This window comes from Polistes canadensis, unplaced genomic scaffold (genome assembly GCF_001313835.1).
Source record: "Polistes canadensis isolate GaletaPanama2010 unplaced genomic scaffold, ASM131383v1 scaffold_160, whole genome shotgun sequence".
NCBI lineage: Eukaryota > Metazoa > Arthropoda > Insecta > Hymenoptera > Vespidae > Polistes > Polistes canadensis.
In genome coordinates this window covers 339,725-365,304 of record NW_014569707.1, presented here as the reverse complement: position 1 = coordinate 365,304, position 25,580 = coordinate 339,725, and the positions used below count along the sequence as shown (strand labels likewise).

At 28.8% G+C, this 25,580-nt stretch overlaps 5 protein-coding genes and 2 non-coding genes across 9 annotated transcripts; 4 read left to right on the top strand and 3 right to left on the bottom strand.

Moving 5' to 3' along the window:
• Positions 1-60: 60 nt before the first annotated feature.
• On the bottom strand, positions 61-4,168 carry LOC106789004 (ATP-dependent RNA helicase SUV3 homolog, mitochondrial). 2 transcript variants are annotated; one of them, XM_014752788.1, is made up of 16 exons: positions 4,077-4,168; positions 3,871-3,979; positions 3,705-3,796; positions 3,363-3,607; positions 3,035-3,257; positions 2,696-2,864; positions 2,479-2,590; positions 2,275-2,405; positions 1,894-2,207; positions 1,657-1,798; positions 1,423-1,581; positions 1,172-1,351; positions 916-1,064; positions 715-836; positions 561-632; positions 61-272 (listed from the first exon to the last, which is right to left on the bottom strand). In XM_014752788.1, the coding sequence occupies exons 3-16, from the start codon at positions 3,779-3,781 to the stop codon at positions 133-135; spliced, it is 2,235 nt and encodes a 744-aa protein (XP_014608274.1). In that variant the 5' UTR covers positions 3,782-3,796; positions 3,871-3,979; positions 4,077-4,168; the 3' UTR covers positions 61-132. The 2 variants fall into 2 exon arrangements, with proteins under 2 accessions (XP_014608274.1, XP_014608275.1); XM_014752789.1 differs by having other exon boundaries at positions 4,055-4,094.
• Positions 4,169-4,204: 36 nt separating this feature from the next.
• Positions 4,205-6,992, top strand: LOC106789005. Of its 2 annotated transcripts, none has more exons than XR_001381957.1 (6): positions 4,205-4,296; positions 4,509-5,236; positions 5,328-5,450; positions 5,532-5,696; positions 5,775-6,092; positions 6,400-6,979. XR_001381957.1 is itself a non-coding variant. In XM_014752790.1 (6 exons), exons 1-6 carry the CDS (start codon positions 4,257-4,259, stop codon positions 6,676-6,678), a joined length of 1,500 nt encoding a protein of 499 aa, XP_014608276.1. In that variant the 5' UTR covers positions 4,205-4,256; the 3' UTR covers positions 6,679-6,992. The 2 variants fall into 2 exon arrangements, 1 of the variants encoding a protein (XP_014608276.1); XM_014752790.1 differs by having other exon boundaries at positions 5,775-5,939; positions 6,400-6,992.
• A 622-nt stretch (positions 6,993-7,614) lies between these two features.
• On the bottom strand, positions 7,615-14,841 carry LOC106789006 (interferon-related developmental regulator 1-like). The gene is made up of 9 exons (XM_014752791.1): positions 14,295-14,841; positions 12,555-13,028; positions 12,290-12,458; positions 11,979-12,207; positions 8,845-9,318; positions 8,503-8,756; positions 8,170-8,413; positions 7,860-8,072; positions 7,615-7,774 (listed from the first exon to the last, which is right to left on the bottom strand). The coding sequence occupies exons 1-9, from the start codon at positions 14,335-14,337 to the stop codon at positions 7,688-7,690; spliced, it is 2,187 nt and encodes a 728-aa protein (XP_014608277.1). The 5' UTR covers positions 14,338-14,841; the 3' UTR covers positions 7,615-7,687.
• A 960-nt stretch (positions 14,842-15,801) lies between these two features.
• Trnad-guc lies at positions 15,802-15,873 on the top strand. The gene has a single exon. It is a non-coding gene; the product is annotated as a tRNA-Asp (tRNA).
• A 330-nt stretch (positions 15,874-16,203) lies between these two features.
• Trnag-gcc lies at positions 16,204-16,274 on the top strand. Its single transcript has one exon. It is a non-coding gene; the product is annotated as a tRNA-Gly (tRNA).
• Positions 16,275-16,487: 213 nt separating this feature from the next.
• On the bottom strand, positions 16,488-19,516 carry LOC106788992 (calcyphosin-like protein). The gene is made up of 5 exons (XM_014752762.1): positions 19,374-19,516; positions 18,139-18,292; positions 17,371-17,548; positions 17,062-17,271; positions 16,488-16,959 (listed from the first exon to the last, which is right to left on the bottom strand). Exons 2-5 carry the CDS (start codon positions 18,288-18,290, stop codon positions 16,858-16,860), a joined length of 642 nt encoding a protein of 213 aa, XP_014608248.1. The 5' UTR covers positions 18,291-18,292; positions 19,374-19,516; the 3' UTR covers positions 16,488-16,857.
• Positions 19,517-20,747: 1,231 nt separating this feature from the next.
• LOC106789013 (endoplasmin) lies at positions 20,748-24,155 on the top strand. Its single transcript, XM_014752801.1, has 4 exons — positions 20,748-20,917; positions 21,004-21,090; positions 21,257-21,863; positions 21,955-24,155. The coding sequence occupies exons 1-4, from the start codon at positions 20,872-20,874 to the stop codon at positions 23,606-23,608; spliced, it is 2,394 nt and encodes a 797-aa protein (XP_014608287.1). The 5' UTR covers positions 20,748-20,871; the 3' UTR covers positions 23,609-24,155.
• Positions 24,156-25,580: the final 1,425 nt, after the last annotated feature.

Below are 25,580 nucleotides of genomic sequence, written 5' to 3'. Positions count from 1 at the left end.
TACCATCATGTTATTCGAAGAAAGGAAAAAATCAGTTTTTTAGATGATAACGTAGCGTTCTAACATCATTTATTTGATATTAAACATTTTTACATCGGATTTTGGTCACTGATTTTTGTAAAAAATAATTTATTATTTTTTCTTTTTGGTCCATTCATTTTGAAGTTCTTGTAACATTTGCGGTGTTAACAAACCTTCTGCCAATAATCGTTCTGTTAATTTACCCTTTCTTATGGGTATAGAGGGCTTACGTTTACGAAATTCATTATTTCCTAAAATATAATATTAATAATAATAAGTATTTATATAATACATACAATGTAATAAAAAATTATCAATACGAGTCACACATATTAGATGTAACAGTAAATTTGGTGTCTTGATATTAAAATATAAATGATTACTTTATGATTACTTTATAAATAAATACTAAATTTCTTAAAAATCACACCGAATTCATTGCTACACTTAATAATTATTAAACGTTAAAAATATAACAACAAATTTTGTTTATTATCATTTCTACTAATGACTAATTTATTACGTAATTAAAATTCTACCTTTATAAAAATTATGTTTCCGTGTTTGTACATAAAATTCATCTCGTTCTGATGCTTCTCCACTGTTCCCTTCTGTGGAATAAAAATAATTCGATATATTATTAATATTTAATATAATATAATATAATATAAAAATAAGAGAGAACAATTATACCAGTCATAGAACTAGTAATTAATTCCTTCAAATGAACTACTCCTCTTTGGATAAATGAGTCTAATTCTTGCTGCACATCTCGTACCATATTAGTATCTGGGAATAAATCTGGAAACCGATAACTGCATAAAAATGCATTAATTATATATTTATGTTTTAAATGAATATTTATAAATCTCTCTATGTATATATTATAAATACCTTAACCAAAGGTATAAATCCATAATGTCAAACACAGCTTCCAAATGAACAAGATCAAGTATAGATTTAGGTGTTGAGAATGGCCAACCAATGTGATCACATAGCCAGTTAAAGGTGATTTTATCATTTTTACTGTATTGACGGGCAAACTATAATAAATAACATTCTATTATTAATCTAATATATATTTCTATATATAGATTATAGTTATTTATATAATTTATCTATCCTGAAGACAAAATATTAGTATTTCTACCTTTAGAAACATAGCGCATGAAAATGGAAGTTTTCTATTAATTGGCGCACAACAGAATACGTATCGTGCACGTAATGGTAAAGAAACATGTTGTATCATGTCAGCGAGGAATTTGAAGTCATCAGTATTGCATATAAAGTATAAAGAATCATCGACTGTAGATAGTGTTATAAAAATATCCTGAAATAATAAATATATTATTTCTTCTTGCTTATTTTCTAGCAATGAATTATATTAATTAATATTATTACCAGAAGATTAGACAATGGTGTTTCTGGTAAATGATAAGCATATAATTCGATTTGATCAGCTGTTGGATGAAGACCAGCTTGAATGATTGGCTCAGGTGTTTGATTGAGTAAATTTTTCAGCGTTGCAAGATCATGTGGTTTATAAGTTGTGACATAGCCCTAAACAGAAAAGTTGCAATAGAAATGTTTCAAATATTAAATGAAAATTACATTTTTGGAGAATTATTATATTACTGTGTTCCATTGCGTGCCATAACGTCCCGCTCTGCCAGCTATTTGCAAAGCCGTTGATACAGAAATTGTATCCATTTCTTTTTCTCCCTTTTCATTCACCATTGGTTGTATTAAAGAGTAAAAAATAATTCTTCTAATATGTCTACATATATATATATATATACATAAACAAAATATATTGTTTATATACAAGTATTTTTATATAAACATTTATAATGTAATATATAAGAAACTTACAAATTTAATCCCATTCCAATTGCATTAGTTGCTACTAATACTTTACAAGAACTATTTGGATCGTTAAATTTAGCAGCTTGCGCAAGTTTTGTTCCCGGTGGTAAACTACCATATATTACAGCAGTTTCTATCCCTTGTGTTTCTAATTGACGTGTAACAGCAAATATGTCATTTTTATTGAAGCAAACTATACAGTCACCACGTTTAATATTTTTCAATGATCCAACTGCTGTATTTTCTACTGTTAACTGTGTTAACCGTTTATATTTGCGAATTTCAGGGGTTTCACCTGTTGTCAGACAAATAGATTTTACCTATAAATAATAATTTTACAATTAACAAATACTCTAAAAAAAAATAAATTAAAAAATAGATAATTACTAAATCTATCGCAGCTGTTTCACCACAAAGATGTATCTCATCTGCAGGAATTCCAAGAAGAGCTCTCGTCCATGCCCATCCTCTGCCAGGATCTCGAAGTAATTGAATTTCATCAATTACTGCGACCTCATCTGCAATGATAAAAAGAATAATTTGAAAAATATACAATAGAAATAGAAATATCACAAAAGAATGATTACATACAAGAAGTATTTAAGTTAACCATTTCCACTGAACAAGATACATGATTTGCAGGATCATCTGGACTACGAGCATATCTTCTTTCTTCTCCAGTAACTAAGTCACAAGGAGTTCCCTGATTAAAAATATAGAAAGAAAGAGAGAGCGAAAGAGAAGAAATTTATTAGCATTATTTTTATATTTTAAAATACTTTGAGAATATATGATCAAATATACTAACCATACTATTACATTTATTATATACTTCTGAAACTAATAACTTTAAAGGTCCACAATATACTCCACTTTTTGCTCTCATAAATCTTTCTAAAGCGTGATGAGTTTTTCCACTGTTAGTTGGACCAGAATGAAATATAATTTTTCGTGTTTTCGCTCTTGCTGAGGGATACCTACAATTCAATTAAAAAAGTAAATTTAAATACAGCGTGTCTGAGGTTTTTCCAGCCAAACGGTGTCAGCGTATTCTATGAATATATATTTGGTCAGAAAAATTTCAGATATCTTATGTATATTACCTTATTTACTTTTTAAAGATTACTTAATAAATGTGTACACTTACCAATTAGCAGGCGATCTGAGATCACTAATTTTTTTAAGATCATCCAAACATTCTATGTGTGGAAACATTTTTTTGGCAAAACGTAAAAAATAGGGAAAAAGATCTGTTATATTTGCAGCATTTTGAAGAATGTCGCTTAAAACAATATGAAGATCAGTCGGCAATGATTGCGATTGAACACAATATTCTCTAAATTCTATGAACGCTTTTTTCTGCAAATAATCTATATAGAAAAGTATATATTTTATTCTATTCAAAAGTACACTCATGTTTATAATAATACTAATAATAATATGAAAGAAATGAGAATCTGAAATAGTATACATACCATCTAGTCCATATTCCAGTGCTAAACTTTTAATTTCTTTGATCTCTATGAATTTGTTTAAAACTATTAATAAATTTGTTTTATTTAAATCACCAGTCAATTCGCTTCCTATATTAATATCATCTGGATTAGACTTTACAGGCACAGGACGAATTAATGTATTTATATTACTTGTATCATAGCAATTGTTTTTATTCCTTTTTCCTCTTTGTATATGGACAATACTTGCTGTTGGATTTAATGATCTAAAAAAAGGAAGACAAATATAAGTCTTCTTTGACAAATAATTAACTAAATGTACATATATATACTTTAATTAATGTAGGAAATTAAATAACTTACCTTCTTAGTAAAATGGATGCTAAAAGAGTACCTCTTCTTATATACTGTTCACAAATAAAATTCTGTATTGGCAACATTCTAACTAATTAGATCTGCAATTATTAAAATGCATAGGAATATAATTATGTTTAAAAACAATGGTAATATTAAAATGTATTTTGCTTACATGAATCACGTGTTATTATAATCTTTGTTTATAGAGTTAAAATGTAGTATTATTATAGAATAATTTTTTAAATATCAATATAGTATAATCACTGTCAGGTTCCTTGATCCTGAAAAAATCATATTTTTATAGGAATTAAGAGAAGTCGTTTCACTTGACAATCTTTTTAATAAAAAAACACAACTTGTCTCAGATCTAGACCTAACCTTCTTGCCCATTCTAAGTATTCGTATACACTATGGTAGCATTTGATCAGCTGTTTTCTAATATACCGTGTTTTTAAACGCAATAAGTAAATACTTAAATAATTGAGAAATTAAATAAGAAATTCGAGAAAATTATTGTCGCGAGAAATTACTTATATTATATATTTTTAAGTATTAAAAATGAACAAAGGCTGTTGGAAATTTGACGAAGAAGACAAGGGTAAGTTAATTATTTTTAGGCTATGTTTCTCTATATTTATAAGAATGAAAAAAAATAATTCAAATTTATTTTTAAATAATTTCATATATATATCTTAGGAAAATAAATCTTTACTTACAAAAATGTTATAAAATTAAAATTTTTCTTAAAGATATGAATTTAAATGTAAATAAAAAAACAGAATCGAGGATCTATTAATTTAACTTTTACAGCATTGTATATAGATTGGGAAGAAGATACAGAAGATGAACAGTCATCCAAAGAATTTAGTTATTGGGATAGATTACCCGATATACTATTAGAAGAAATATTTTCATATTTAACGATACGTGAACGATACTATGCATCTCTTGTATGTCGGTCTTGGTATCACGCATTTCAATTGCAAAATGTATGGTCAACATTTACGTTAGAAGATACAACATTAACGAGAGGAAAATTTAATTATTATAGCGGTTGGCAATATGTTCTGGATCATATCAGAACGTCGACTTGTCTTAACAAAGTTGGAAAAAATTTTCGTACTCTTATATTTGAACCTATGTTAAATTTTTATAATTTATATGAATTTATGAATATGATATCTTGGTATACCGAAAGACAAGGATCAGACAATACCTCTGTAGCAGGTGTAGGCATTAATATTCGAAGGCTCAAGTTTACATTTCCTTGTAATATGGCAAATAGAGATGATCCTGATCGTATTAGACTTTTTGGTACAGGAGGAAAACTACTGGAAGCATTGAAGAGGCTTATGAGAAATTTAAAGAATTTAAAATGTTTAGAATTAATTGATTTAATGCTCGATAGTAAAGAAGCTTTACATTTAATGGACGATATTTGTGAAAATTGTACTCATACTTTATCAAAATTAATATTAATAAATACTACCAGGTACTACTGTCCGTTGTTACATGTAGGAGTATTTCTTAATTTGAATGTAAGTCTTCATAAAAAGAATCTACTTTTCAATACTTTTCAAAACTTTCGACTCTACTTTCAAATATACACGTGTATATTTATTTTTAAAGATTCTTGTTATAAGTCCACAAAATCTTCATGAAGATGTCATTGAATTACTTGGACATACAAGATTAAAACATCTTCATATCTTGCAGAATCGATATAGTCCAAAGGATACAACTGTTAGATTGGTAATATTTAAATAATTACTAAATTATTGAATATTCATAATTTTAAAAAGAAGCAACGTGCTAATAAAAATATCATTCTAGCCAAAAAGAGCAGCGTGGATAAAAATGAGGTCAAATAATCCGTATATAAAAGTACATTTTGAAATAGAAAGTGGTAAACCTACCGATGTACTTTTACCGATAGATCTATTAGAACATAGTGCTGTACCGTGTCATAGTATAGTTATAGACAATCCAAATACACAGGTTAATATAATATATTTCTATATAAAGAATATATTATAATAATTTGTATATATATTTAACCATATTAAGACATTACAGATTTCACCATCATGGATAATCACGCATGGTTCGTTTTTCGATTCAACGATTCGAATTTATGCATTCAAGGGAATAACAAGATATTATTTGCATAAAAATTTTTCTAAAAGATTAGACGAAGCATTAGTGCAATTCTGCAAAATGTGTCCGAATCTACATACTCTGGTAGCATTTTGTGTTTAAACAAACATTTTCTTGTCATTTGTGATAGCTTTCTTCTTAAGCCCTACATTGATTGATGCTAATTAATGCCTTAATTGTGTGAAGATATGTATGAGAATCTTTGCAGTATGAAAGACTTTCTTACTGAGTTAGAGTGTAAGTTCTCTGTAACAAAATTTCCTATCCTTAAAACTTTTAACACTTTTGTAATTCGTTAAATATTCTGTTTAAATTTTAAATAAGCTTTTCGGTTTCTTTTTCTTTTTCTTTTTTGAAGAATAATTCGCTTTTTATACTGTGAATTTTATACGTGATTTATAGTTTAATGCTGATAAAATCAATTTAAAAATAAAACTAACAGTGTTATCCCATATATAATAATAAATTTGTTATATTTTTTGTGTGTTTCCAGCATAACTTTACTAATTTAATTCTCATAAGAAAAATTAATCTTTCCTTACAGATGATTCATGACAAAATATCAACATCGACGATATTAGAAATAGTTACAACGGCAAAATTCCTTCGTTGCTTGTATGTACGACGTAATGCGGTTTTAAAAAGATGTGATGGAGATTGGTTAAAAATATCATGCTGGACACCGGAACATTATCAATGGATAAAGATGAATAGCCGTAGTTATGATAATACGGAAAGAGAAGTATCAAAAATTTTAGGCTACAGATGGCATATGCTATCTGAAAAAGAATTCAAGAAACAAACAATTAATTTACACATTTAATTGATATATTTAGGATATAATAACATTATTTATATTCGTACATTATGTGGGTGATAAAAAAAAAGTAAGTAGAATCGAAACGCTGAAGTACAAATACTAATAATTATTCTTACTATAAAACCAAAAAAACATTTAATACTTTTCAATTATTTATATCGGTATAATTTTTTGCTTAAGGACTGTTCTCATCTTTTTGGCATGAAAGCAAAAATAGATATATTATTTATATATTCTCCAAAAAGTATTTGTTATAGAATATAAAGAAAGGACTGCTTTAAATATATAAAAATAAAGTCTAAAATAATGTGTAATAATAATTTCATGCAATCCAAGATACTACTTTTATTTATATCCTTAAATTTTTGTTTTTATGATCATCGTTACAACATAATTACTATGTACAATGAATATAAATACTTCATATAACGTTATAATAATTATACACGATTATTTAGACAAATTGAATAGTAACTATTAAATTAACAATTATGTAAATATTTAGTTCTATTTCTCAGTTCTTTCATTAAAATATTTTAACTGTGCTATAAAGTTAAAACACATTGCATCTAATGATATAAAATATGCTTTAAATTTTTACAAATATAAGCATTTTAAAATTTAATTAAAAAATTAATCAAACTGTAATGATATTTTATTTTTTTTTTTTTTTTTTTACTTACAATTAGAAAAACTTCTAATCGCTACTAATATATCTGAAATTTTATGAATATAGATTTGTTGTTGTATATACAGAATATCAATTATATAAAGTAATCAATTTTCTAATTTCTTTTTCTTTTATGAAACGTCTTTATACTTTGCATAATTTTTTGTGAACAATTTAAAATTTAATAATTTATTTAGTTTGACATGATAAACCTTCATATATAATGAAGAAAGAAAAACGTTAAATAATGATCGATACTGTTGATTAAATACAGTAAATAAAAAACCTTACTTTATTGAATGAAAGAAATTTTAGAAATAGAAAAAATTAAATATGTGGAAGTTACGGTGCCATGGCTGCAGATCGTTTATCTCTAGTTTTATTGCGTAGAATGGTACGCGCCTTGAAAGCAGCAGCATTCATTAAAGTCTGAAAAAATAATGCGATATTGTTCACAATAAAATGAATAATATATTACAATCGTAATAATATTTTCCTTTAAAGGTATACTTACTCTCTCTAATTTGGTTGTTTTTTGAGATGGTATAGGCAACACTTTATTACCCAGATCGAAAATTTCACGCAATAATTGATTTTCAGCTAGATGGATGTTTATACCAGGGCCAAGTAATCGACAGCAAGCATTGTATTGAGTACGAGTACACCAGCCTTCTAAATATAACGTTTCTTGTCCAAATCTAACATGCATTTCTGGAACAATATCTTCCTGAAAAATTGAAAAACATTTCACAATTAAGTTTATAACTTTTCAATTTATTCTTTTATCGATAAGTATAGATAGAAAATGTTAACAAAATGTTTACCTCAATATACCGTAATATATCTCGGAAATTAGCTCTCTGCTGTTTACGATCTTTCTTTGCTCTATATTTATTAGAATCAGTAGCTAATTCCTTAAGTTCATCGATAAGACTGTCTGCCCACTTTTGTTCATAATCGTAAGAAAACTCACGACCAAGTTCGAATATAACAGCAAGAGCTTCACCTGCAGATAACCTTACGTCAAGATGAGGTGATGTCAATAATTCACGTAGTCTATTAAGAGAGCTATAATTTCGTAAATTTTTATTATTATTAAATTAAACAGATTAGATAAAAAATATATGTATATATACGCATATTTATTTCATACTAACGGCATGTAAGTATTGCTTTTATCGCTGGCAAGAAGATTATATATATCTGCTGGGTTCATGACAGTTAAGAGAAGAGTCCATGATGAAATTGCAGCTGCATGAAGTGCTGCTACATCTGCAGAAACTGTTGCTATTGTACCATTTCCTTTTAAATATGAGCCAGAAAAGATGCCGGATAATAATTGGACGATATCAAGTGTATCAGCTGCATCATTACCAGACAAAAATTGATTCATGCTTAATGCCCAACAACACTAAAAGGATAATAATATTAAATATAGCAATATAACTTAAATAAACATTAATAATTAATACAACAATAAATCTTGAATATTGTTTTACTTCAGAACGTGCAACTGTAGATGCTGCAGTATCATTGGCAACAAAAATTAATGTAGATTTCAAATCTCTACAAATCGCCTCAGCACTTTCAAAAATTCCAAGTTGAACGCAAAGTAAAGTACTCAATCTAGCTGCTGTCAACTGTTCTTCAGATCTCCCCTTTTTTAAACTTCGTTCAATAGAATCGGAAATGGTAATCTTTCTATCCTCTATGAAGTCTGGAACGTATTTAATAGCAAAGATCTTTTCAATTCCCTTGAAGCAAATAATTCTGCCCTTAGCACTCCTTTGTGTTAGACCATCGATAGCTTCTTTCAATTTTTCCTCAAACGTTTCTTGTTGCGCAATTTCATCAACCTCATTATCATTTACATCTTCGGGCATGCTGCGATTATCCGATTGACCACTAGAGACACTGCACGCATCATTGTTGATCGAATCCTCATCAGATGCTATTTCAACTTTTTTTCCACCGTGCCCTTTAAAATAAATTCATTGATATTATTTATAAAACTATAACAGAGGAACAAACATATTCTAAAAATTAAGAATGACAAAGAAGAATATTTATTACTAATATATCTTTAAATCTACTCGTATATATTAACAGATTGTAATTGTTAAATCATTTATAGCTAATATGTGAAAGTGAATGGTACATTACACAATGTGTGAAACTGGAACAGCTGTTACAGTTGATCACACATGACATTAAACCGAATGCTTTATAAATTAAACGTCATTTAATTTTTTATATCTATTAATAACATATTTTTTTAAAGTTCAATATTTTACACGTAAAGGAAACAATAAGAATAAAGTCAAATACAAAGAGTAAGAAAGGAAACAATCAAATAAAAATAATCGTCTAGAAAGGAAATACATTTTTCATTAAGATTGCACAAGTTTGCGAAATCTTATAAGAAGACTATATAAACAAAATATCCTAATAATTATAATAAAATGAAATAAAAGAAAATAAGAAAGATACAGTAATGTTTCGTAATGTTAGGTTCCTAATTAATTAGAAAAAAAAAAAAAAGTAAAAAAGACAAAAGGTACGATTAGAAAAGCATGATCACATATTGTGAAACACTTATATGTTAATTAATTATTATTACGTTATATATAAATATAAGAAATAAAATAATATATATTACTATATTTTATCGTAATATTAAAATAATAAAGTAAAATAAATGAGTAATCTTGATAAAATAAACGATAGATCGATGAAAATGGTAAGAAATAAAATTACATCTAGAACCATGTGGAAAAAGCATGAAAGTCACATGGAGATTGCGGAAGGAAAGTAATCATATGGTTATCGATAACAATACTTCATAACTAGACAAATATTATGGTATTAGGATTTGAACGTTCATACGTATATATAAGTAGGTAACACGTAGTAAAAAAAAGGATTTTAATCGAGCATGTGTGTGTAAATTGTGACGTAAGAAGAAGTAAATAAGTTCTTTACCAAGGATGAATCATTCGAGAAGAAGAACGATTAATCGATAATTGTAAGATGTTCGGGGTATCACGTGTCGCATCGTAACTTTAAATCTTACAATATATCGATATTTAAATAATAAATTGATCATAATGAAATATATTTTGAATTAATTTAGGCGTTATATAAAGAAAATTACAATTAATATTTTATTGTTCTTCTTACCGGATTTTCCTCTTCTCCCTCCTTTGCCTGGCATCGTTCTCCACTTTTCTTCCTTCACAATTTATACTAAAAAATATACTTGATCAAGAGGGTAAATGTCTGGCACTAGTTATTTTCTTTCGTATACTGAATCCACTGTACGAATTTTTAATAAGAATTTGACAAAAACTCATTAACATGTTGCGGACTGTTTAAAACATACACGAGAACAGCCTTCGACGGGCCTTCTCAAGTGCACTGCCTTTACGAACAACCGAACATACCCGAAACTTATCGAAGCTTTCTTTGTATACGCATGCGCACCCGACAAATTTTTCCTTAATATCATAATTAAATTTTCGACTAACCAATCAAATGTCCGGATGTTTTTATCGCAATAGAAATTACGGCGCAATATTGTGCATCTCGCGCATCATAATTATCATTTGTTCTTTTGATTTGATATTGTTTAATGTTAAAGAAACTAGAGAAAAAAGAATTCCATTAATTAGAATAACAAATAAGGTATATATTTTTATTTAAACGAATATATAAAACTTTATTTTATTTATATTACATTATTTTTTAGCAACATTATATTTATATTAACCATGATACTAAAGATACATGGAAATATATATATATGCTGATGCACATTTATATCAATACATATAAACGTGTCCTAATAATAATATACTTAATTGTTATTAATGTATAATATTAAAATGTCAATTAATTTATGAAATAATATTTATTGCAATAATTATTTTGTTTTACAGTAGTCAGTCTATTTACTTCAATATAAATATTTCTTATCTTTTCTTAAATCAAAAGTACATTAATTAATCTTTATATTTCATAGAGTTCAGGTTCATATTTATCTGTTTATATATTAAATTTATCAAAGTATCATTTAAAAATATACATTTTAACACACTAAGTAAATTATTGCTACAATTACAAATAACAAGTAATCATTATTAAATTATTGCATTACATTCAAATGATAAATAAGTAAATGTTAATAAGAAAATAAACATTTTATTCAAACAATTTGTTTTATGTAAAAACAGAAATACAGAAAGTAGAAACTTTGTCGTTGTTTATACATTTCTTCAATGATTATTAAGTTTCACTGATACTTATATGAGTAATTATAGAATAACTTTGTTCTTATAAGAATTAGGCAATTTCGTTGTCGTAAGACAACTTAGGTACTCAAGATAAGTTTATCTTAATCTTTCTGCCATTAATCGATATACAAAGAAAAAAGAAATAAAATAATGAATATTATTTTCAATAAAAAATTAATCATATTTTTGTATTTTATAATTACTTTAGTATAGAATTCTTATGTAGTACTTTTATATAATTAAAATTATATTGATTTCGAATATTGTTCCAATCAAGAAGACTTTACACACCGCTAAAGTTTTGATTTAACTTGTTATGTCAAAACTATATGGTGCATAAATTGTAATAAAAAAGTAACAATGATCATCAACGAAATAGGTGTAGCAATCGTAGAAGAACTTTTGGTTTCTTCTCTGGTAACAGCAGCACTTCGTACTTTAACTAATAATCTTTCGCAAGGTGTTACTTTCCTTATGAATCTAAATATAGATTCCATTATATTTGCAGGCGTTGGATCAGAACATTTTTCTAATTCTCTAACAACACAATCTTGTAGGTTGTTCATATCCCTGATAAAAAATCATATAAATTTATTATGTTATATGTAAAATAAATATTTATGTAAGATCTAATATTGAAGCATATATTTACGTGCACTCTTTATCGTCAAATATTAAAGATGGTAAACTATTAAGTGTAGGCAATGCACCGGTTGTAGGATCAGTTGTAGGAATATAACTGCCAAATGTAGCATTGGCACAGTCTTGAATCTCCTGTTGCTTAGATTGGAAGCAGTCTGGTCCTCCCGCTGCTATGAAGACTGTATAAAACAAAAAACAAAACATCAATTGACATTATAATATACATTTATTAATATTGAAACAATTTTATGCATATATAAAAACAAAATACATACGAGCAATTCTATCTCCTTCTTTATAACAAACAAAGTTGAGGATAGATTCGGTGATATTCAGAACGATCTTTTTATTCTCGCGTTCTTTCTCTTCCAGACAGGGCTCAATGGCAGTAGTAAAGTTATTTACACAATTTTTAAAAATAGGACTTCTACGACAATATTTTTTAAAAACTTCGTCCAATTCGCCCTTAGGTTTAGCGCTTTCCATCTCCGCGTTTAACTCAGTCATGTTGATGAGCGATTTAAGACACTGTTCCATTTCTGATTGTGCACGTTTAGCATTCTGAAACGCGTTAGGTCCACCATTCTTTTGACATTTTTGTTCGAAAAGATTTGTTGTCTCTTGGATACTCGGAAATGCAGAAATATTTAAATTATTTATTTCAGGATGATTTACAAGATTGGACGCTTGCTGAAGTACATCTTCGGCGGATGGTAAATTTTCCTGTGTCTTGCCATATCCAAGAAAACCTGTAATAAATCATTGATCATGTTCTTTTCTTTTTTTTTTTTAATTCGTTTCTTGTTTCTTTTCTTTATTTTGATGTTACATAATGATAAGAAGAATATCTTTAACTGTAAAAGCATGCATGTTTTTTTTTTGCATTCGGATAAGATCTGTAATTAATCAAATTCCTAAAAACGTGTTTTGCATAGCATAATTATCTGTACGTAATTATAATTTAACTTTTCTATTTATTAAAAATGATAATAGTTCATTTTAACAATTTTAATCTCATTAATAAGATTATCATAACAAAGATATGTGTGTAGATGTGCTATACTGTCTAACACGCATACATGTAGACACGTGTACATGACGTATACCATAATTATAGAGACAAACGTATAATATAATGTGATCTATGGACTTTGAAACTAATTCTTCGTTTATTTTTCTTTGGAGGAAACAAGAAACATTTCTATCGCTCATTTATAAAACATTACGAACAAAAATATAATGATTTTTTTTTTTTTTATTTCTCTATAAAAACAACGAATGTCTTCATGAACATATGTAATATAATTTTGTATGAAATTAAAAGAACAAATAATTAATATAATTAAAAAATAATGATGCCTCTCGTTAAAAATAAATATTATTACAAATTGATAACTACAAATACAATAATAATAATGATAACAATATATTTGATTAGATTACAGTAAAATTTATATCAGTGGACTGTTTTATGTCTTTTCATGGCTAATATAAATGAAATTTTCTGTAAAAAGCATATTTCTTTAATTTACGTCAGCATAAACAAATTGAATAATGAAATTAACTTTCATTCGTATATAACAAAAAGGCATTAAACACTTTTGGCGATTCTTTTAATCTCATAAACGAATTTAAAGCTTCTTGACATAATCAAAATATTCGATAATAACGCAAAAGTTTGCTAAGTCGATTAATTGCATTTTAAATTATCGATAAATAAACTATCGATATATATATAACGAATGTATATTATTAAAGTAGAAAACAAACAAATAAACTAATCGAATATTTCGATTATATAACTACGCTAATCAATATAATTTCTTCATTATAAATTCAAAACTTTTAATCTAACTTCAGATTACGATTTTCTTTGTCTTTTTTTTTTTTTTTGATAAGTACAATGTCCATTACACAAAGTATAACGCTTTAAATAAAATAAAAAAAAAAATGAAGAGTATTAAAATAAAGAAAATATAAATCAAAATAAATGTTTATACGTATTTTGTACTTACCAAACAGAATACAGAGAACAGGAATAACAGCGGAATATCCCATTGTAATTTTTGTAAGAAAAGAATGAGTGATATTTCACACAAAAAAAAAAACAAAAGAAAGTTGTTACAAATCTGCACGTATTTATGTATGTGTTTTCCTTTACTTAGAAGGTTTTTAAATGAAGTTTCACATACGACGAGCCACAGTTAAGATTTGGTAATTCAAAAACAAACCTTCACCTATGCACTTTAGTATTTTGTTTATGAACAAATAGACAAAGATAGAGAGAAAGAGAGAGAGAGAGAGAGAAGGAATAGAAAAGAGAACCTAACCACGCTGACGTTTAGTATGCACTGTACGCTGAGAATTAAATACGTTGCGTTGCTCTCATATCTTTTTCCCTCAATCAAGTTTTTTTCTTTCCTTAGGATTTTTTTTGTTTTATGTTTATAAAATATGTCGCTTGTGTGACGACCGAGATTGAACCATGGCCGATGAAAAAGAAATAAGAAGAAGTGCGATACGCGCATCCGAAAAGGTCATGAGAGTTCGATTAAAAACCAACGAGACAGACAAAGATAGAAGAAAATAATAGGTTATGTTTGTTGCGCTGCGTGTATGCGTATGTGTATTTATGTTAAATAGATCAGTGTGTACGGTGATCCACCATGGAAGGGGAAATGGCCGTGTGATTGGTTGGAAAAGAGAGAGGTAGAAACAAAGAGAAAGATAATTGGAAGAAAATTACCGCCAAAATTCAAATTGTCACGGCCACCGCGCTTTACCTTGACAAATAAGATTAATTACGAATAGTTATTTCAGAGCGTATTTCTTATATAGGTTTTCTTTTTTCTGGGTTTTCCCCTACTCTAAGAATCCTGTTTCCCTCTCTTCTATTAACAATTTGCATTTTTTTTGTCTTGCTTCCTTTATTTTTTCTTTCATCATTGACTTTTGTATTTTCTTAAAGTGTTTGTCACCAGCTCGACCAGATTCCTTTTACTACACACACACAAGTATTAGTATATTTAAATATATACATTTTTATTATCCTTAACACATTATGACGTCTCGATGGCTCCACGTTGGTGCCATGCGAAAACTATCGGGTAAGTGCCGGTGGCTCCACGTTGGTGCCATGCATAATGTTAATAATGGAGAAAAAGGAAAAGGAGGTTTTCTTATGTCTTACGTTTTCTTATGGTTATCTTATGGTTATCTTATGGTTACGATTATATTATTACGAAAATCTTATGTTAAGCGAATTTATGTGAGATTAAATATATGTATATATCACACTTTCATCTTCAATTAATAATTAATCATTGCGCCCATCATCCTGACAAACTAACTAAATAAAATATATATTATATCATCATAATCATCTCTTTCTCCTTTATATAATATAACTACGAAGGAATTGATTTTTTATGCAATTGAACATGAAGATAAAATTGTAAAAAAAATACTTCGTATAAATAAATTCATAGGTAATTTTGACAAATTTTGCCTAGAATAGAAAAATCCTAGGTAGTATAGTGGTTAGTATCCCCGCCTGTCACGCGGGAGACCGGGGTTCGATTCCCCGCCTGGGAGTTTTTTTTGCATTTTCTGCTTTTATATTTTTTATATTTTTACAAACAATTATTTTTTACAATATTAATAACGTAATAAAAGTCTTTTAACCAATTGCGCTACGATTTAACTTATTAGCGGACGTGATGACGCATTGTTTTTGTTTCTGCAACAAATACCTATCGACGTGGTATACACGTTGCTGTTGTTTTTGAGACAAAAGCATCTCGACATACGTGGCACGTCTGTTTTTAGCACAAGTGTTTAATTATACTTTTCAAGTATATATAACAATTGTAAATTTAGGTTAATATTTTGGCTGATATGCTTTTAGCAAGCAGTGTCATACAAGCATCGGTGGTTCAGTGGTAGAATGCTCGCCTGCCACGCGGGCGGCCCGGGTTCGATTCCCGGCCGATGCAATTTATCTTTTTTTTTTATTTTTTAATAATATTTTGTTAGTTCAATCAATGTGAATATTTGTTTATAACACTGTTAGAATATTAATTTTATTTGTTCATGAATATACACAATTTAATTAATATTTGTTCGCATAGGGGTAACTCTAAAAAGATATGAAAATAAAAGCTGAAATATAAATTTTAGGATTTGAAATGAATGTACACGTGTATATATGTCATTAGATTGGTCCCTGCAACCAACTTTGTCAAACATTGAGAGAAGAGGATATAACGTGGAGAACTTTGATAATCGAAATTATATATACATCTAAATATATATATGCATATCGTGTTGTTACAAACGATCCTTATATAATCATAGTTTCACAGCACTCGTATATAATAGTAATGATCGATAATAGTTATTTCCATGAAAAATTGTAATAACATGGTTTGAATTATTTCCGTGCTATTTCACCCTAAAATTTGTATCACATTCGTCAAAATAATTCTAATCAAACAGAAGCTCGTGTGCGTGAGATGCTTTAATTTATTTTTAGATAAATAATAATAATAATAATAATAATAATATAGAATTTATTTTTTAAAGCTTGTAAGCATTACGTATCATTAAATCGAAATACGCGTCATAATCGATACTCGCACTTATCGCACTATAATAATTCATAAATTCCTCTAAAGTCACCTGAGAATAGAAAAATAAGGATAATAAATGAACGAATTAATTAATTAAATGGGATTGGCAAGGTATACACTGTGGATAATTACGTATACGAATAAAACTTACTATTCCGTCCTTCGTTGCATTTTGTTCGAAATTACCGAGAAACTTATTAAGAATACTTTCCTCGCTTTCTTCGCCACTTATGTAACGTGGATGACATTTTACATTGTACACTCCTTTTAAATCATCTATTGTAATTTCACCGTCACCGGTTTTATCCAATTTTTGAAATGCCTGTTCAACTACTTTTTTACGGCTCTGAGACATCGTAGGCTATGAAACCGAGTTACATAAATTTATGCATAATCCAATTGAATTATTCAAATATAGTTTACATTAGTTTAATTTTAATATTTAATGATATAAACTTACTCTTATGGCGTAGATGAACTCATCGACGCTGAGATTTCCATTTCCGTCGGTATCGAATTTTTGAAATATCTCATTTATCTCTTCGTCCGATATATCCAAGCCACTTTCTTTCAAACCTTTAGTGAATTCCTCCAAATTTAATTGCTTGTTACCGTCGTCGTCCATACGACGAAATATTCTAAAAAAAGGAATGAGAAATCATTGAAGAAACGTCGAATATCTTTCTTTTTTTATTCAAATGCTAATTCGAAATTTATTTTTATGATTCGATCGATGGATTCGAGGAAAATAGTTGTACAAAACGGTTTAGATTACAGATTTTACAGTGATAAACACTCCTAGGGATAATATATAGAGATAAACATTTTTATTATATTAGATATATCCTAAAAGAAAAAGCTTTCAATAAAATTTTATTTTCAAATGGCAATATCATTATTTATACGACAATTAAGAAAAAAATAGTCTCGATAAAACAATCCTTGAGAATTGTTGAACAACGACGTACATATGAATCATTTTAATTAGCTCGAACGAACAACAACAAAATATATATATAAAAAAAAAGAAACGAGTGATTCATCATCCGACATTGAAAGATTGAATAAAAAAATCTTGCGTGTGTTATTGCAATTTATGATTATTTTTCCTCGTCGAATTTGATATAATTCTATTGAAAACTCTAAGAAAATTGTTTTGTTAGTTAATGAGAAATCATTGAAGAAGAAGAAGAAAATGTGTAAGGAAATTAAATGAAATGTCACTTACCTGCCAAGCCCGAGGATGCCATTGGCACCTCTGGCCAAGCAGAGTAAACGTAATTTTTCAATGGAATCCGTGGTTGTATGTATGGCTCTCTGGGCCTTATTGATCATTTCAGTCTCCTGCCTCGTAGTTGCACTCTGAGGTCTGTTGAACATATCTGGAAGAAGAGATGGAAAGGACGATCACGTGAATCTTAATGACTCACCATGAAATAATGACAGAAACACCAAAAGTATGATACGGTAACAAAAGAGAAAGTATACATTTGTTTCGGATCTAAATCGAGCCTTCAAAGGATTTTTATTATCATTCTTTTTTTTCCTTTTTTTTCTCTTCGAGTGTTACGTATACTCTTTCTATATATATATATATATATATATATATATATGTTTAACATCGACGTATGGTTATCTCTTTGCGTGATAAAAGTAACGATCGATAAGTATCCTTTCATTTATTTGTTCAGATAAGAAACTGAATTTGAAACTGTACTTTATTTGATAATAGATAGAATAATTAATATAAATAAAAATAAAGGAAGAGGAAGGAAAGTAAATTGATATTTGTTGTTATCAAATTATATGAATTTTGATGAGAGAACATAAATGTGTCGAAAGAGATCTATAATTATTTAGAATAAAACTCATTCACGGGGTGATATGAAGAAGAAATTAAAAATAATTATTCAATAGTATGAATTGTGAGTCGTTTATTTTGAAATTGGCATAAGTCACTTTTTTTTTTTTTAATTGAAAATGAAAAGATACCGTTCAGTTGTAATTAGTGTTGCCATTAACTCGGTTGTTTTTGAAAAAGTGACTTATGCCACTTTCAAAATAAACGGTTCAATTATAAATTGAGAATCGATCGGGGTAATATTTAGTCATACAAATACTTGTTAAATAAATTACAATATATTTTCGTTTCTTTTTAAATAGCCCTGTTTTTTTTTTTAGGTAGATCCAGAGAAAAAAACACACACAAATTGCATAAAGAAAATACACGCGTTCGACCCGAAGAAAGAACTGCCGGGGTTAAACTAGTTAAACACAGCAGATAGTAGGAAATGGTTTCTTAAATATTTAACAAACGGTCAATGCCGAATGCCTTGTATTGTTACAAGGGTAGCTAGCTTTCTATAGAAGACATATGTCTGACATATGGTATACATAATCAATGTTGCTTTGTTTTTTTTGTTTATTATTTCATCAATCAACGATCGGTGAAGTTGGACTCACCGAAATTTTCGAAAAACAATCTCGTCCACCGGCGAACGGAAGTTGTCTTCGTCTTCTGTTTATCGATCACTATAAAATGATCGCAATGATCAAGGCTTGGAAATAATCAAAAGGGATGATATAAAATATGGGTATAACTTCTCGGAAGAAGAACTAATGGCAAGTGACAATGTTCGAATTCATCGACACGTATAGTAGCATCCTATAGTTCAAACACACATATTGCGCGAAGTAGGCGCGCACGCAGAACCTTCTACATTCTCGCATGTTGCTTCTACTCGAAAAGGAGCTTTGTTTGACATGTGTGGTCTATAACTACTATGTGTGTACGTTTGCAGGTCTCTTTTGCCGATGGAAGACGTATCCATAACGACGGATATGTCACAACACGCATATTCGCATTAACAAAAAAAAAGGAAGAGAAAAATACAAATTTGTCGAATTTATATGTTAGAGGGTCATTAATCATTCGCATAGCGTTTCTTTATCTTTTCAACACTTTAAATTTGCTCTTTTAGTATCGTCTCTTTTTTTTTATTGTTTAAATAATCATTCTTTACGTGCTTTGCAGTATTTCTCTTTTTTTGTTTTCAATTATTTAATAAAATAATCATTTTTTTTTATTAGTGCGTTTGCTTTTTCGAATAAGCTTTTGAAACATGATTATAGACACACTTACGAGTTAATAAATGTATGTATTTAATTTATATCGCATATATCAATTTATGTGATATTGGAAATTATATAGATCATATATTAGTTATAATTAAATTAGATTAAACATAAGAATATAAAACGCATCGATTGCATTTTTATAAGATCTAATTATTATTTTTTACGATTTTAAATTGCAGTTATAATATCGACACATGATAAATAATATCAACAAGTTATCGACGATCAAATCGCTAAACTACCTTACCGATAGTTGTTAAATTTTTAACACATGTCGGTAATACAGATCAAGTAGTAAATTACCTTACCGACAGTTGTTAAAATTTAACACAAGTCGGTAATACAGATCGAGTAGTAAATTACCTTACCGATAGTTGTTAAATTTTTAATACATGTCGGTAATAGAGAGAATATTTTTCACTTTTCAATATAATATTCCAAATTTTATTGTCTTAACACAAATTCATTTCAGAGAACTGTTAAAAACATTTCAGAGATATATATTTTTAATCTTTTTAAATAATTCAACTACTTATTTATAGCTGAATATTCTCGAAATAAATATGTAATGACCACGTATTTTCGAGTGACGAATCAAAATACGCCATTTGTTAGAGTTGCTATGAGTTTCTCTGCGATTGGTCCTTTCGTGTTGCGTGGTCTCACACGATTGGTTCCAGATTATTTACTTTTTTTTGGTATAGCAGATGTTGAGTTGGATTCGTGACAGTCGGCGAAAAAGTGTTGTACGAAACGCTTATTAAATATTCGTTAAAACGTTATCGCTTTAACTAATATTTTAAGTGGAACTAACGTGATAGTTATGAGAAAATTATTCATATTTTTAACGGCCCTGGTACTTTTAGCAGGTAATTTTCATATTTATTAAAAATATACTTAATGATCCTTGCTACAAGATCTGTAATGTCAAACATTTTATATGTATTTTTTAAAGGGTTCGTTAAGGCTGAAGATAAAAAAGAAGATGAAGTTCCAACTGCAGAAAAAGATCTTGGATCTAGCCGTGAAGGATCTCGTACCGGTAAGACAATTATTTATATTTTATGCAGTCAAGTGAAGCATGTAATTCTGTCACTCATATGTCATTCTTGTCATTCTTGTCATTGCTTACACAAAAGAATGAATTAAAAATATATTCAAACAGACGTGTTTCCCCTATTAATTTATAAAATATATATCATTTTCAGATGATGAAGTTATTCAAAGAGATGAAGAACGTATTAAATTGGATGGATTAAATGTAGCTCAGATAAAGGAACTTCGTGCTAAGGCAGAGAAGTTTACATTCCAAACAGAAGTCAATCGTATGATGAAACTTATTATAAATTCGCTTTACCGGAATAAGGAGATCTTCCTCAGGGAATTAATATCTAACGCATCCGATGCCTTAGATAAAATCAGATTATTGTCCCTTACTGATAAAAATGTTTTAGACAGTAATTCCGAATTAGCTATTAGAATAAAAGCTGATAAGGAAAATAAAATCTTGAGTATAACAGACTCTGGTATAGCCATGACCAAATCCGATTTGATTAATAATCTTGGAACTATCGCTAAGTCTGGTACTGCTGAATTTTTGGGTAAAATGCAAGACGTTACAAATGCTCAAGATATGAATGATATGATTGGTCAATTCGGTGTTGGATTTTATTCAGCATTTTTGGTTGCAAACACGGTAGTTGTTACTACCAAACATAATGATGATAAACAATACATTTGGGAATCCGACAGTAGTAGTTACAGTATTATCGAAGATCCCAGAGGAGATACGCTTAACAGAGGAACAACGATAAGGTAAACATAAAAATAATTGTATGACTTTTATCAATTACTTTTAATATTACGTACATATAATATGCTTAACATTATTTTTGTGTGTTATCAGCTTACACATGAAAGACGAAGCATTGGATTTCTTGGAAGAAGATACCGTTAGGAATTTGATTAAGAAATACTCTCAATTTATAAACTTTCCCATCTATCTTTGGAGCAGCAAAGTTGTACAAGTAGACGAGGAAGAAGAATCTAAACCAGCTACAGAAGAAGAAAGCGAGAAAGATACAGAGGATAAATCTGAAGACGAAGAAGAGGAAGAGGAAGTTAAAGTAGAAGAATCATCAGAAGATGAGAAGAAAACCAAAAAGGTAGATAAAACTGTTTGGGATTGGGAACTTTTAAATGAGTCTAAACCAATTTGGACTTTGAAGCCGTCGGAAGTTGACGATAAGGAATACAATGATTTTTATAAAACTTTAACAAAAGATACGCAAGATCCTTTGGCAAAGATTCACTTTGTCGCGGAAGGTGAAGTAACTTTTAAGTCCCTTTTGTTTATACCTAGAGTTCAGCCTAGCGACAGCTTCAATAGATACGGTACGAAGGCAGATAATATTAAATTATATGTTAGACGCGTATTTATTACCGACAAATTCACCGACATGATGCCCAATTATTTGTCCTTCATACGCGGTATCGTAGATAGCGATGATTTGCCGCTTAACGTATCGCGTGAAAATTTGCAACAGCACAAATTAATTAAGGTCATTAAGAAAAAACTTATCAGAAAAGTTTTAGATATGATTAAGAAGATTTCTAAGGAAGAATATGAGAAATTCTGGAAGGAATATAGTACAAATATCAAATTAGGTGTTATCGAAGATTCTCAAAATCGTGCTAGATTATCTAAACTTTTACAATTCCATTCTTCAACTCAGAAAGGTACCACATCATTGGCGGATTATGTATCTCGCATGAAACCTAAGCAACAGCATATCTATTACATTGCTGGAGCTTCTGAAGCAGAAGTAGAGAAATCTCCATTTGTCGAACGTTTAAACAAAAAGGGATATGAAGTTTTATATTTAACAGAACCTGTCGATGAATACACTATTTCTGCTCTTCCTGATTTTGATGGAAAGAAATTCCAAAACGTTGCAAAGGAAGGTTTCCAATTAGACGAAGGTGAAAAGGCTAAAGAAATACAGGAACGATTGCAAACATCATTCGAACCTTTGCTCAAATGGTTAAATGATATTTTGAAAGATCATATCAGTAAAGCACAAGTCTCAGAACGTTTGACAGATTCACCTTGTGCTCTTGTCGCTAGTATGTTTGGATGGACAGGTAATATGGAAAGATTAGCAATTTCTAATGCACATCAAAAGTCTGATGATCCGCAGAAAACTTATTATTTAAATCAAAAGAAAACTTTGGAAATCAATCCAAGGCATCCTCTAATTAGGGAATTGCTACGTAGAACTCAGGTTGATCCATCCGATCAAACTGCGAAAGACATAGCTATTATGATGTTCAGAACAGCAACTCTTCGTTCAGGATATATGCTTAAAGAAACTGCTAGCTTCGCAGATAGTGTAGAGCAGCTTATGAGGAAAACGTTAGGAATTTCTCTAGATGAAATACCAGAAGAAGAAGAAATTCAAGAAGAAGAATCTACTGGCTCTTCCGCAGAGACGGGACAAGTAACAGAAGTTGATGCGGAGGAGGACAAAGAAGAGGAAGAGGGACACGATGAGCTCTAAAAAAGTGCACCCGTGTATAATACAAAAGACTTATTCTTGTTTTTCAGCTATACAATGTATAGCGATATATTGTGCACTCTATTGCCATTGCAAATGTTATTGCAAACTTACAAATCATTCAGAACATACTAATATCATTATGTTAAAAATGTAAAAATGTGAATTTCTTTTTATTGTTTATTGTTTATTGCATTGTAAACATTTCTACAAGGATAGGTAGGTATGTTTAACAAAAAATGATGATAATGATAGTTATGCATCTATTGTGCTCATCGAAGAAACAACATTTTATACTACCAATTACATAATTCAGTTTTATAGAGAAAAAGGAGAGATAATCTATTTGGATAAAAAAAAACTTGAAAACTTGAAATATCTATTTACTTATTGTTAGTTTGATCTTCCATTTATTTGTATCATTGTATACAAGAAAAAAAGGCGGCATTGACTGAATATTATTAGTACGGTATGCATGTGAACATGTGCGTTTGTCTCTATGTATGATCTATATATTGAACAAGAAAAAAAATTTAATAATAGAATTAAATATTTTGTTTATTTTTCTCACATTTCTACAATATATATATATATATAATATTTCGCAATTAATATTATAAAATTGAAAAAAAGAAAATACAATTGAATGTTCGTATTATAATTAAAAAAAGAAATCAAATGAAAATATGTAAAAAAATAAATAAGAAAAAGAGAGAAATGAAAAATCAGTTTGTTGAATAAAAAAATAATACAATAATAATGAAATTATCGAAAATAAATTGGCAATGCAAAATTGAATGTAAAGAATGCGATGGGAAAAAAGAAAAAAAAAAAAGAATTTTCAAATGATATCAAATACAGACTTCCGGGCGCCATCTTTGGCTCGATTCGGAGGACCAATAGAATTCGAGTATTCTCATGGAATCGAGAAGTAAAGCGTAAGACATAGGAGCGCGGTCAAGTGCTCATTTCCGTTTTCGAATCCTACGTCAGCTACTCCGAAAGCCCGTGTGTTTTGTGTTTCTTTGGGGCCATGATGATTCTCGCTAATTTAACGTAAGTACTTTTTTAAACTTAATGTAAAACTTAAAGAGTAATCTCGTATAAACAAGGTTATTTAGCGCGGTCTCGTTGGTAAGCGTAAATTGGTCACGAATCCGCGCGAATGCCTTGCATTTGTTTCAAGTATTAGTTTGATATTAAAAGGATATATCCTTTTCCTCTTTCGCCATGCCGGTTTATGGGATCCTTCTTTTTTTTTTTTTTACATTCAACACGCTCCTAAGACAATGGGAATCGTCGAATGCTAGGAAATTTGTTCATCCCAATTTTATGTTTATCCGTCATGATAAAAAATCAATTTGTTTCTTTGACACTTTCTATTAGTGGTATAAACAAAGTAAATGGCGTCGACATATTTCTTTATTAATTCTGACTAAATTTCTCTTCTCGAGAGTTCTAGAATAAAGAAGCCAACGTGCACTTTTTTTCTTCTCATTACTTATTTTTTATTCTTTTAAACACGTTGAAAGAGACACGCGTCGTCCGACAGACCGTTTCAATCACTAGACGTTTATTAATGTCATCGCAATTATGTTAATAATGTTTTATCAATTTACCTACGTTAACAACAAATTCTTCTGCTTTTTAACCTGTCAGATATAATTAATGTTTAATTAATTTCGAATTTGTAGTACGTATATATTATCTATTAATAAGAATAAATGTTTAATAATTTTTTTATTTATTTGTATATATACATATATTTTGTATGTGTGTGCGTGTATATATATATAAATGATTGAAGATGATGTCACATCAAATCAAATTTAAATAATTGATTAAAGAAATCTTTTGTTCTGTTGCAGGTTCAAACTGTTGAATTTGAAACTACACTTCTTGAGATCATAAAATAATTAAATAAAAATATACAAAAAATTCAATTTAAATTTGAACAGCTATTATTCTAATAAAA